Source organism: Dipodomys spectabilis, unplaced genomic scaffold (genome assembly GCF_019054845.1).
Source record: "Dipodomys spectabilis isolate Male_0828 unplaced genomic scaffold, ASM1905484v1 ptg000126l, whole genome shotgun sequence".
Taxonomy (NCBI): Eukaryota; Metazoa; Chordata; class Mammalia; order Rodentia; family Heteromyidae; genus Dipodomys; species Dipodomys spectabilis.
The window spans coordinates 579759-593210 of record NW_024870803.1 but is presented as its reverse complement, the minus strand read 5'-3'; the positions used below and the strand labels follow the sequence as shown (position 1 = coordinate 593210).

The 13452-nt window shown below is 48.6% G+C and overlaps 1 protein-coding gene across 2 annotated transcripts; it reads right to left on the bottom strand.

Moving 5' to 3' along the window:
- Positions 1–4113: 4113 nt before the first annotated feature.
- Positions 4114–13077, bottom strand: Mpc1 (mitochondrial pyruvate carrier 1). Of its 2 annotated transcripts, XM_042689718.1 has the most exons (5): positions 12935–13075; positions 7482–7485; positions 6019–6115; positions 5294–5426; positions 4114–4603 (listed from the first exon to the last, which is right to left on the bottom strand). In XM_042689718.1, exons 1-5 carry the CDS (start codon positions 13003–13005, stop codon positions 4579–4581), a joined length of 330 nt encoding a protein of 109 aa, XP_042545652.1. In that variant the 5' UTR covers positions 13006–13075; the 3' UTR covers positions 4114–4578. The 2 variants fall into 2 exon arrangements, with proteins under 2 accessions (XP_042545652.1, XP_042545653.1); XM_042689719.1 differs by lacking the exon at positions 7482–7485 and having other exon boundaries at positions 12935–13077.
- Positions 13078–13452: the final 375 nt, after the last annotated feature.

Genomic DNA, 13452 nt, shown 5'->3' with positions numbered 1-13452 from the left:
CAGTGTCTTCCTGAGGCAGGATCAATCTGGTGTATGAGTACAGTGTCTAGGGGCTTGGCTAATGTTTCTTGCACTGAGTATGCTCGGGAAGGTTGAAGGAGGATACAGTGCTATTCTGCATAGGACTTCAGGCAGAGGAAGGCTTCAGATCCATCATGTCCATACACAACCACAGCTCTTTTAATTTACAGGTTCATTTGACCTCAGAGGTTAGTGGTTTTTCTAGGCTCAGCAGTCAGTCCTGGGCCTTTTTACTTCCTCCAAAGTTAGGGAATCCTCTAGTTGTCAGAGTGACTGTTACCCTTTTCATGAACTTCCACAGCACTTTTAACAGTTGCTGGCAGAGAGCTTCTAAAAAGGTCTTAGAATAAAGCCAATCAAAGGTTTAAAACAGAGGAATCATGAGATAAAAACGTGACAAAAATATTTTTGAGAAAATTGATCATTAATTTTCTAATAAGTACAAAGTTCCAGGAAAATCCCATTATTCAAACATTACATCAAACTTGTTTTTGTATCAGTGGATGTCCTGTGCCAACTCTCTACCATGAAACTTACACTTCCTCAGACCTTCCACAACTCTAGTGTGGCCCTCACCTCTCTTCCTCTTTGGCACCAGTGGTTCTTTTGAGGCAGTTTACTTCCTCCTCCTCAGCACTGCCCTCACCCCAAGCAGCAAACGAGGAGGTGGGATAGAAGAGGAAAGAAGCAGCAAAAGTGAGGCTTCAGCTCAGAGCTAGTCTGTAGGCATTTGACCTGGAGGGAGGTCTTCTTTGCTAGCCTGTGTGCCTCTAAATGCTGTTGCAAACAAGCCTCTCATTTGTACAAATTATGTGTGCAAATAAACTCATGTGGGCAGAGTAAAGGTTCTCACCAAGGCAGTCTTACCTTTCCTGGGCTATTTGGCTCATTTACAATCAGTGATAGAGAAGGAGTCCCAGGTGTTTGGTGCATGTGTGGGGCTGCCAGGCTTCCAGAGGCTGCTCTGTGGCACTGCTTTAGAAACACATTCTCTGGGGCTGAAGAAGCCCGGCACTGAGGCGAGGTGTGATGCCATCCCCATCAGGCCAGGGTGTTGTCCTGGGATAGAACCACACCTCAGCAGCTGGCAAGGAAGTTCTCCACCGCTACACTTTGAAGGAAGGGCATTTAGTTGTGGTCTGCGTTTTGACTTTGAATAAAGATTTCAAACAAGTTCCTCAAGAGCTCAGGTATGCATGTAATTAAAGTCCCCCACAGGAAAATTAAACACAGATTCATTTGAGACCAAAAGAAAGTCCACTTTGCTGAGTGTAATGGCTCATGCCTGGAATCCCAGCTTAATTGAAAAATGGGATCAAGAGGTTAAGGCCAGCCCAGACAAAAAGTGAGACTCATGTAACCATCAAGCCAGACATGTTGCACTCACCTAGCATCCCAGCTGTTCAGGACACATCTCCTAAGGACAAAATTATAAGACATCCAAACATATTTATCTGTGTTACTGTCTGGGGTAATAGTTATTACTCTAAACCTTTTTCTAGGGTAAAGCCAGGGAGAATAAAATGCCTGTTTTTAAAAAAATTGATGTCATTTGGTTTAAGAGGAAGGGGTTCAATGATAAAGCCAGAGATTAAGCAGAAACATCCAGAGGAACTGTGCTTTATTCTTGAAAAGCACTGAAAGGGCCAAAAGCAGAGTCCTGTGGAGCAGACATGTGCAGGGTGGCTGCGACCCATGGAGCTGGGTGCGCTGGGTGGCTGTGCCTGGCAGACCAACATGCACATCCCTCACAGCCTGAGCTCCTTGGTGGGGGTCTCCTCTGAGCCTTGGGCAGTGGAGTAGGGAGATGAGGGGGCATCTTGTGTCAGAGAACGTGGAAGTTCTCCAACATCAGTGGGATCTGGGCAAAGGTTATCTGGCCAAAGGCATGACATTTGACCAACTCCCGAGTAAGCTCAAGAAGCAAACTTCCATAGCATCATCTTATCCCTATGAAAACTCATGAGTCCATCAATCATGCTCAATGTAGAAAAATATTCAAAATAATGACTATAACTGAAACGGCACCAGATCCATAACTTAGTTGGATAGAAAAATATTGAATAGAGCCTTTAAGTAGGCCCGCGTTTGTAAGCTGGTTCCGTGAATGGAGCAGAAGCCACCACTGAGCCAGCCCTGATAGAAGGCGTTACAGGGGTGGCCTGAGATGTACCACCCTCTCTGAGTACCAGAAACAGACAAATGAAGTTCTGTGCCTGCAGGCGAACAAATATTGGCCAACTACAAGTCAACAGTCAGGTAGATTTTACCTGTGGCAAGCTTTCACAAGGAAGAGGTCTGGGACTACTCTTTATGCAATCACCAAAGCCAAAACAGAACCTTGGGAGCCTAGGCTTCTAAACTGGCTCAAGTCACTTCTCAGGAGTCCTCCTCAGGGTAAAACCAGGACTGCGATATTCAGCCTCTCCAGACATTTCAGGAGGCATCAGGCTCTCAGTCGGGAAATGCCAGGATTGACATCAGAGCTGTGCTGCCTTTGCTTGTGATGGTGCAGTCTTTTAAGACTTTAAAACAGAAGTCATTATTTTTGTGGCTACTGTCTTCCCAATGATCTGATAAAACGTCAGTGTCCCCAGGTACTTGCCCACTTGTGCTTATTTTCTCATTACTGTCTGTAAATTCTGCATAATAAATAAGAAGGCAAGAATATTAAAAGACAGAAACAAATCATTGCACTTGGCCTTAGAGAGGCAGCGTTGCATTAGGACAACACTTACTAGGAATAAGGCTGAGAAACCTTAGGGAAGGGGCTCTGGGCCAGCTGCAGATCAGAGAATTACAAAACAAGAGCCCACTGATTTTTCCTCCTTCCCACCGGCGGCAGGTGTGGCTGCCTGGAGAGGCCCCGTGCGCAGGCGTGTGCGCCCGGGCCAGGCCTCACCAGGCAGCCTCAGCATGCTGGTTTGTACGAGAAGGCTTCTCATCAGCACCTCTGCCCCCAAGGAAATGCCTGTCAGGGAAGCTGCAGGCACACACACCAACTGGGCCTGGAGCCCTGACCACTGGTACTGGGGGCATCCTAGAAGTTAGCCTCAGTTCATTGCAGTCTTCACACTGTTTGTTATTGGAATGAACTTACTCCTTACCTTTAAAATGACTTGGGGGTGATTTAAAAATTCAAATATACACTGATGGGCTTATAAAGCAAACAGGTTTCCATCATGCTGACCCTTGGTTTGTAGTTTCTACTCCAGCCATCACTACTTCAACCCCAACCCTCTTGTAATGGGATTACACTGCCCTTAGTGAGCTCCAAAAACACAGAAAATAGTAAGGAAATAGTAAGGCAAGACAGTAACTAAGCACTGGGACCAGTGTTTTCTAGTCCTTGGGATTAAGCCACTGCTCTCTTGAGTCAGACCAGTTCATTGGGCATTGCTAATCAAAAGCAATCAAGGACAGAAAAATACCAAAGCCAGCCCCGGGGAGCTGCTAACTCTTTGCCATGCTCATACTCAGTACACAAACCAGAGGGACAGAAACTGGCATAAGGTTTGAAAGGAAGGGAAAGATTCACAACCCTAAAGCCTGACTGACTAGTGTGGGGAGAAGGGGAGTTGGGGGGAGAAGTCAGCTGGGCAGAGAAGCCCAGGAGGCCACTGCTGTGCCATTCTGTGTCCTACATGTGAGAAGTAACTAAAGGAGAGAAAACAGTACAACTCAACAGACACCCATGGCTCCTCTTGGCTCCTCCACTACGGTCTCTACCTTCCGTGGCTGTGGAACATGAGCCTCTGGGAGCCGCGTGTGGGCACCACTCCTGCCAGTCTGCTTGGCCACAGCCCCAGATGCAATTTGGCAGGCAAGGAGGGAGTCAAGGGCTGGCCGGGCCCGCAGAGTCTGTGCCCCACGCCTCCCGCTATAGAAGGGCTGCTTGCTTCACAAGACCTTTGAAAGAGAGAAGACATGTGTGACGGGGCACAAGCATTCTGACAGTGGGGCTATGGAGGTTTCCAGAAGAATCTGCCCCTCCACCCAGCTCACTTCCTCTAGTCACTAGTTCTGTTTTTCACTTGTCAGCGAATTTTGCAATTTCCTAACAACTATAGCAAGATATTTAGCCTTAAATAAATATTTAAGTCATTTATTGCCTTTAAGTTACAGCATCTCAGTGTACACACTGCATGAATAAGAAGGTACTTCTCAACATGGAAGTCAGATTTTAGGTATATGGCCAGCTGTTGGGTGTCTAGGGTCACTGAAGCCAAGAATTCCGAGTACCCAAAGTGTTAGTACTTACACAGTTTTGTTTTTGTTGATGTCTATTAAGCAAATCCCAAGAGAAGTATACATATAGTACTCATGAAATCCTCATCAGGCATGATTAAGTCAGCTCCCTTTTTGGAGCTGAAGAGAAATAAAGCATTCAGCACTGGGAAGGCAGAAGAGTGGGGGTGAGGGAGTCTCCACCACCTCTACACGATGGTGTGAGAGAGCAGGAGTTGGGCACTTTCCCCTTGGCAAGGCCATTCCCGTGGAGGGGATCGGTGACACGCAGTGGGGGCTGGGTGCTGTCCGGCAAGAGCAGTTCCATGGTTATGCAGAGGCCTTTTGACCCATCCTGGAAAAGTTCAGAGAAACTGTTGAGAAACAAAATTCCACTGTGTCTTGTGGAAGACACTATGATGCAACTTTTTTTGTGCCAATCATGGGACTTGTACACAAGACCTTGGCGCTGCCTCAAGCTTTTCTTTTTGCTCAAGACTAGCACTCTACCAGTTAAGCCACAGCTCTACTTGTGGCTTCTTCACGTTTAGTTTGAGATAAAAGTTTCGTGAACTTTCCTGCCTCGGCTTCCTGAGTTAGCTACGCTTGTAGGTACAACCACCAGCTCCTGGCTGGTCATGAACCATTTGTTTCACTTTTGATTTTATACAAATGGTTAAGGTCCTGCCTCCTATTAACTACCATGCTGAAAAAACCCAGTTTCCACGGGTGCTCACACTGCAGCTCCCTCCGCCACGTAAGCCGTCTCAGCTTCTCACCAATTCCTCCACACAAAGCAATGGAATTATTATTATTATTTTGGGAGGGGTCCGGTCGTGGGGCCTGAACTCTGGGCCTGGGCGCTGTCCCTCAGCTCTTCAGCTCAAGGCTAGCACTGTACCACTTGAGCCACAGCCCCACTTCTGGCTTTTTTCTTTTTTCTTATGTGGTGCTGAGGAATCGAACCCAGGGCCTCATGCATGCAAGGCAAGCGCTCTACCACTGAGCCACCTTCCCAGCCCCCAAGCAATAGAATTCTGCTCACTGGTATTGGATGAGCCGTCCTCCCTGGATGAGCTGGGCCACCTCATTGGTGGCGTGGCACGCAAACAGCAGCCAGTTTCGAGGCTGAACCTTATAGGCAAATCTCATGAACGTCAGAGAATAACAACAGAGCGCTGCGGAAAAAATACCAAATCAGACAGGTGAGGATCCAGGGAACGCGGGCTAATGGTCCACTGTAAAGATGGAGCCTCTTGTGCCAGACCCTGGCACATGACAAGAGGCTCTGCCTACGCCTCTGACAGCGGCAAGCCACGGAAACCCTTCTTACCACGTGTGGGCACAATGTGAACAGGAATATTCTGGCCAGTTTTTCCCCCTCCCCCCTCCCCCCTCCTTCGAGTTACTTACAACCTGTTCTCTGAAAGAAGTTCTGTTTATCCCTTCAGCATTGGTTTTAGGTTCAAATGTTGGGGTTTCAAGTACACCTGATAGGTTTCCAAGTCAAGTTTTGAATAGAAATGTCAGGCTGTCCTTGAGACTGATTCAGACCACCCTTTTTTACAGAGGAGTGCACTAAGTTTGGAAGGTACCAATTGCTATCAACTACTTCAATCCCGATTCTACTCACCACAGAGAGGGCGCTCCTCAGCACCACTCTCTTCTTTAAGTGACATAGCAACTAAAGCATCGGTTTCTACCAACTGCCACGCCCACAGGAGTCTCCACCTGCGTGGCCTCCTCCCGTTACCCCAGCTGTGTCCTCACCAAATGTCATCCGCCCGCTGATGATGTCTGGAGACTTCTTCATGTCGTTGATGGCGGCAATGGGGAGACCCCAGTTGGCTACTGGGCCCCAGAAGTGCTACAGCGAGGGGCAGGGAGAGAGAGGAGGAAAAGTCAGGTAGAGGATGGGCAGCTGCCACTCCTTTCCCTTAAACAGTATGAATATGGGAAATGAACCTTCATGTGCACAGACTGCAGGTTTGGTAGCTTAAGTTTTGGATGGTTTTCACAAGTGAGCCAGCAGTCCAACATCTTCTGACACAATTCTCTCTTGCTTGGTTTAAACCTTGTTAGACTTATCCTCCATAATGCATTTAAATCTAGCAACAGTATTTTTTCAAGTTTTCATTAAGTTGGTGATTAATAACTCAAAATGTAGACCTAATTTGGATATTTTCTGGAGCAAGTAATTTAGTAAATTATTTTTGCTCAGAGGAATTATTACATTATGATTAGAGGACTTGGAAATCTGAGCCAGGATCGCAGATGATGAGAAATTAAGATTGGAAAATATTTTTGAAAGGCAAAACCTGATAGTAAAGATATGGACCAACAGTTTTTCATTACACAACTACCCCCATAGTAACTTATCAAGATAAAGCTGTATTTGAAGAGCAACTATGTCCATTTTCATTTAACTGCTAAAATGAAATAAGGCTAATGGCTTGTCCATTAGATCAAAATTGTTTCTTTATTTAGTTTGCAAATATTTTAAAATTAGAAGGAATCTCCGCATTGTTGACTAAATGCCCATTTTAGTCATGAGAACTCTAGCCACTGAAAATGGCTGACACTGGATGTCTTCCAACAGTGTTTAACATAGATCCAGACTCTGGATTTATTGAAATGTATTTTGAGACTTGCTTTTTCTATTATTGACTGGGGTTCATTAAAGCCTGTTTAAAAATACTGAGAAGTGGAAACACAAGAAAAGTAAATGATAATTAAATTTGGCATGAAGTAAAAATTTTTGAAATGTTTGTTTGACATGCTTCAATATAAGCCAGGAGGCCCAAGATTTAAACACCTCTACCAGTATTTAGCCAGCACAGTGAAGGCCTTTGAGAGTCACACTGGCTATTATCTGAGTTACATAATTAGCCAAGGAAGGCCTTCATTCCTTTTATTTCAATGAGATATGGCCCTTTTTTCTTATTCCTCAGATCTCTGTAAGAAGAGCACCTATGATTTTTTTCTGCTCACCCTATGATGGTCACCTCCCTTTTCTCCTCTGTGTTTCCATAGTGAACTCCCCTCCTCTGCTTTACCTCCCTAATTTAATCTCAGATCCTACTCTGCATGGTGGTCTCCATATACAGACCCGTCCCAGAGCACGAGGCGCATGCATCAACACAGGTTTATCTAGCACCAGGTTCACACGGTCTTCCTGCAGTGGTGACAGGCAGTGGCACTGAGCCTGGAATGGACAGAAACACTGTGCTCACCGTGCTGTGTCGTCAGGAAGCACCAGGGATCACAGAGGTTCCGATCCAGAGACATAGGGGAAGAAAAAAGACCATCAGAGGCTTCCAGTGGCTCTTAGCACTCACCACTCATGGTCCACTAGCAGACCTCAGCACTGGTCAGGGACATTTTGAAAGTTTCAAATATCACATCTAATAGCAACTTTGACCTAAGGAAATTAAATCTTAATTCTATTGAAAATAACCTTCATCTTTTTTTGGGGGGGGGGAGGGGAGGGTCCAGTCGTGGGGCCTGAACTCTGGGCCTGAGCACTGTCCCTCAGCTCTTCAGCTCAAGGCTAGCGCTCTACCACTTGAGCCACAGGCCCACTTCCGGCTTTTTTCTTTTTGCTTATGTGGTGCTGAGGAATGGAACCCAGGGCCTCATGCATGCAAGGCAAGCACTCTACCACTGAGCCACCTTCCCGGCCCCCCAAGCTTCATCTTTTAAAACAGAGGTATCCAGTAAAAATATAAAGCCACACACACACACTCGACAACTGGGTATAGTGCGCCACACGTATAATCCCCAGCGCTCAGGCGTTGGGAGCTGAGGAAAAGATTGTTTGAGGCCAGCCTGGGCTACATAACAAGTTCCAGACCAGCATATGACAAACAAACAACAAGAAAAATATCTCACAAGTCATGTGGGATTTTAGAATTTGTACAAGTCACACTGAGAATAATAAAGAAGTATCAGGGGCTGGGAAGGTAGAGTGCTTGCCTTGCAAGCATGAGGCCCTGGGTTCAATTCCTTAGCACCACATAAGCAGAAAAAGCTGGAAGTGGTGCTGTGGCTCAAGTGGTAAAGCACTCGCCTTGAGCTGAAGAGCTGAGGGACAGCGCCCAGGCCCAGAGTTCAAGCCCCATGATCAGCAAAAAAAAAAAAAAAAGCATTAAATTTATAATAGGTCAAAATGTTTTAATTTGAACACACAATGAAAGCAATTGCACATCTTTAGTTATCTGCACTGATTCTCACACCCTGCACTCTCAGATGGAGCTGTGCCCTGTGGCTCTTCGGCTGATAGCAAGACCTTGCGGGGAATCCTTCTTGGCAAATGCCAAGTTGGAGAGGCACAGGCTGCTGGATTTTAATAATGATGGGCTGGTTAAGCCTGAGAGGTGTGTTACTTCTGTTTTTTCTGTGTCTCTTCTGTGTTACTTGTCTCTTCTGTGTCTCCTCGTGTCTCTTATTACTTCTGAACTCCCTACAGTGGTACTTGGTATCTACAGTAACGGTTGAATGAGTTATGAGAGCTTTCAATGCTTTCTTCCTGAATGTTAAATGTCTGATTAAAAACAAACAAAGGGGCTGGGAATGTGGCTTAGTGGTAGAGTGCTTGCCTAGCATGCATGATGCCCTGGATTCCATTCCTCAGTGTCACATAAACAGAAAAAGCTGGGAGGGGTGCTGTGGCTCAAGTAGTAGAGTGCTAGCCTTGAGCAAAAGAAGCTCAGGGACAGTACCCAGGCCCCGAGTTCAAGTCCCAGGACTGGCAAACAAACACTGAGGAGCTGGCACATATACAAACCAAGCTACTTAGGAGGCTGAGATCTAAGGATCACAGTTCACAGCCAGCCAGAGCAGGAGAGTCCATGAGACTCTTATCTGCAATAAACTTCTAAAAAATATCTGAAATGGAGCTGTAGTTCAAGTTATAGAGTACTGGCCTTGAGCAAAAGAAGCTCAGGGGCAGTACCTAGGCCCTGAGTTCAAGCTCCAGGACTGGCACATACGCATGTGTACACACACACATACACGTATGCACACACACGTACACGTACATACGTATACACACATACACACACACACACACACACACACACACGCACAGAAGCCAGGTGCTGATGACTCACACCTGTATTCCTAGGTATTCAGGAGGCTGAGATCTGAGGATCATAATTAGAACCCAGCCTGGGCAGGAATATCCACAAGGCTTATCTCCAACCAGCAAAAGGCTGTAAGTTGAGCTATGGCCCAAGTGGTACAGTGGCAGCTAACAGACAGTGCCCAGGTCTTGAGTTCAAGCCCCTAATCCAAGCACATACACCAAACAAATAAAAAAAAAAAAGCACTGCATGATCTAGGTTCTACTTTAAGAAAACATCCTTGCATGTATACCAAATAAGTGTGTGGATACATGTGTACATTTACCTCTATTCTAACAAACTTGATTAACTCAGTTCTTAAGACCTACCTCAAAACTGTATTGTTCATTCAAATTTAATCTTCCTAATCAAAAGTCCAAGAGGAAGAACAAGAAGAAAGTCAGAGGGAAAAAAAGCTATTTTGTTAGTGATTCACAATAGGAAAGTTTTTTTTTTTTTGTTTTGTTTTTTAAGAAAAAGAGGGCTGGGCATTTGGACAAGAAGAAAGCTTGAGACACCAAAACCCAAGTGTCAGTTTGGGGTCTAAGGAGAATGCTAATGCCTTCAGCAATGGTTTCAGACACTCTTGTTCACCTTCTTTGCCCGCATCTCCTTGCTCGGTCGTTTCCCACACCCTGTGTGCAGCCTGACCATCTCCCGCCCTGTAACTTTAGACCACTGAAAGTCTAGCGACGCTGCAGGTGGACAGGACCAGCCCTGACAGTCTCGATACCTTGATAGTCTAGTTTACAGAATTCCTTACTGTCATTTCATTTCATTTTGACCAGCTAAGTGCCAGGCCAAATTACTCTTTGTTTTTTGTTGGTAGTGGTGATTGTGGGGCTTGAATTTGGGGCCCAGGCACTGACTGAGTTCTTTTGCTCAAGGTTAGCGCTCTATCACTTTGAGCCACAGCTCACATTTGGTTTTCTGGAGGTTAATTGGAGATAAGAGTCTCACAGACTTTCCTGATGGGAATGACCTTGAACCGTGATGCTCAGATCTCAGCCTCCTCCAGAGCTGGGATTGCACGAGCCACTACTGTCAGGCAAGAGTCTGACTTCCTTTTTTTTTTTTTTGGGTCCGGTCGTGGGGCCTGAACTGTGGGCCTGGGCGCTGTCCCTCAGCTCTTCAGCTCAAGGTTAGTACTCTACCACTTGAACCACAGCGCCACTTCTGGTTTTTTTTTTTTTTTTTTTTTGCTTATGTGGTGCTGAGGAATTGAACCCAGGGCCTCCTGCATGCAAGGCAAGCACTCTACAACGGAGCCACCTTCCCAGCCCAAGAGTCTGACTTCTTAACCTACTCTTCAGTGAAAACCAAAAACAAAACCCCTGAACAACCATCATTTAAAACCCAAGCAGTAATCTACTTCAGCAAGAAAAATTGTCTTACTCATAAAATGATTGAAAAAAGTTTATATGAATTATGTCAATTATTTTTCAGCACAGTTGCTGAAAAACTAAGCAAACTTATTATTTAATTCTGGAAGCACTTTAGTGTGGGAAATCTTCACTCTCCTATAGGCGGTAAAGCAATGCAATGCATTGCAGGTGCGCAAGATGTATGAGCTAGTGATGAGGAGAAAGAAAGACTAGAAACTTTTTCTTTTTCTAAGGGAGGAAAATGTTGACATTAAGAGCTTCCAGGAAGTTCTAATGCCTGCCTACAATGTGGCCTCAAACACTGTGTGACAGCCCAATTGTGAGATCCTGCTGATGTCAAGAATGGCAGAGAAAACAAGGCTCATGTCACAACCCTGTGCACCTCACACTTAAGATGTTAACTTTCTTTGTAACAGTGAGCCTTTACGTGTTTCTGCTCTCAGGAAGCTGAAGGCTAAGGATCACAGTTCAAACCCAGCCCAGGCAGAAAAGTTCCCATGAGATTCTCCTATCTCCAATTAAACACTCAAAAGCCAGAAGTGGTGCTGTGGCTCAAGTGGTAGAGTTCTAGCCTGAGCACAGAGAGGCTCAGGGACAGTGCCCAGGCCTTGAGTTCGAACTCAGGGCAACTGACACACAAAAAAAGCTTCTGCTTACAAAAGCCAAAACAGAAGGGTAGATTAGACATACCATGATTTGGCATTTGCAAGTATTTCCACATCCCCATGTAATTTCATTTTTAGCTTTCTGGACACTCCAACAACAGAGACTACTGTCATTTTACAGGCAACTAAAGCCTGTTGGGAGTGACTTGCTGGGGCCCTAACTGGGAAGTTATTCTTCTAGTCCTATTCTGCTGTCTCTGAGCTTTCCCAGCACCATCTTCCCTTCTTTTCCTTAGTTAACCAAGTGTAATTCCATTAACATGGGAGAAAGCAAGTATAAAAATGTTTGAGAACCAGGTGCCAGCGGCTCATGCCTCCTATAATAATCCTACCTACTCAGAAGTCTGAGATCTGAAGATCTTGGTTAGACGCCAACCTGGATGGAAAAATTTGTGACCATCTCCACTAAACTACTATCCCCCCAACAACAACAACCAGAAGTGGAGCTGTGGCTCAAGTGGTAGAGTGCTCGCCTTGAGCAAAATAGCAAAATAAGCTCAGGGACAGTGCCCAAGCCTTTAGTTCAAGCCCCAGGACTGACACCAAAACAAATAAATAAATGGAAAAACAAGTGTCATAAGAGGTTAATTTTCTTAATCTTGAAAGGAAAAGGTTGGACGACGTAGTCTGTTAAATACATTAAAATAGAAGAGAACGGGGTGCATCTCTGTATTCTCCCTGTAGGAGAGGCCAGTCGGGTGTCACTGGGGTCCTGGCCAGGCCCCGAGAGCCCTTCTTTCGGAAGGGCGGGAGGGGCGCTGCGCGTCCTCCTCTGATGGCTTAGGGAGCCGACGCTAGCCTCACAGCCGGCCGAGTCCTGCCCTTAGCCCCAACACTATCTGAACGCAGGGCGCCTTCGCCCCACGCCCTTGGGCGGTGGTCGCGGGCTTTCTGCCTTCCTGGCCTTAGCTGTCCACCAGGGCTGAACAGGGCGAGAAGAGCAACCTCTCCGGTTCCCGGCCCCCGTCCTTCACCCCGTGCCCCCCACCGTCGTCCCCCCGTCCTTCCCCGGGGCGGCCTCCCCGTCGTCCCCCGGGGCGGCCTCCCCGTCGTCCCCTCCGTGCCCCCCACCGTCGTCCCCCCCGTCCTCCCCCGGGGCGGCCTCCCCGTCGTCCCCTCCGTCCTCCCCCGGGGCGGCCTCCCCCGGGGCGGCCTCCCCGTCGTCCCCTCCATCCCCCCTCCCCGTCGTCCCCCCCGTCCTCCCCCGGGGCGGCCTCCCCGTCGTCCCCTCCGTCCCCCCTCCCCGTCGTCCCCCCCGTCCTCCCCCGGGGCGGCCTCCCCGTCGTCCCCTCCGTCCCCCCTCCCCGTCGTCCCCTCCGTCCCCCCCCCACCGTCGTCCCCTCCGTCCTCCCCCGTGTCCGCAGCCCGCGGTGTAGGCGGGGAGGGGCTGCGCGGGCTCGTCCCGCCACCGCGCCTCCCGCCGGGTCCACGGCGACCGGGTCCACGGTCCTCCCCTCCCGTTCTCCGCGTCCTCCGCGCGAGCGGCCGCATCCCGGCCCCAAGCCCGCCTCACCTCATGAGGTAGTCCCGGAAATCCTTGCTCCGGACATAGTCCGCCGCTCTTCGGACCAGCGCCCCGGCCATGGCGGAGACGCAGCTGCTCGGCCCCGCGGTGCCGGCCCGGAACGCAGACTCCACCGTAGACCCTCCGCGGCCCGCCGCGAAGCTCCAGGGCCCGCCTCACGACGCTCGGCCACGCCTTACGGCCGCCCAGCTCCCAGCCTATGGGAAGGAGTAGCGCTGAAATAGGCGTCTCGGATTGGCTCGCACCGGCCACACACCTTCCCCGCCCCCCGGCGCGACGCGGGGCGGGACCTGCTGTCGGAAACGGCCGGAGCGGGCGGGGATTGGCCGGCGGTTGCTAGGCCCTCGCGGGCGCGCGCGCGACGGCCCCTCCAGTCCAGTCCGGGGCGGACCCCACGCCGCTCGCGCTCTCGGGGCCGTCGCCCCGCCCGCAGGCCCCAAGGTCACCTTGGCGTCCCGGCCCGCCCTGGGCGCGCCCCGCGCTGGGGTCGGGGGCGCTGGTGATGC

What these genes read in the sequence shown, in the direction of transcription:
- Mpc1 (XM_042689718.1), bottom strand. Translation starts at nt 13,005, where the DNA reads ATGGCCGGGGCGCTGGTCCGAAGAGCGGCGGACTATGTCCGGAGCAAG. An exon ending in CAGCGGGCGGATGACATTTG is followed by an intron (nt 5,427 to 6,018) that starts GTGAGGACACAG and finishes TTTTTTCCGCAG; the next exon opens with CGCTCTGTTGTTATTCTCTG. An exon ending in GGACGGCTCATCCAATACCA is followed by an intron (nt 4,604 to 5,293) that starts GTGAGCAGAATT and finishes GAACTTTTCCAG; the next exon opens with GATGGGTCAAAAGGCCTCTG.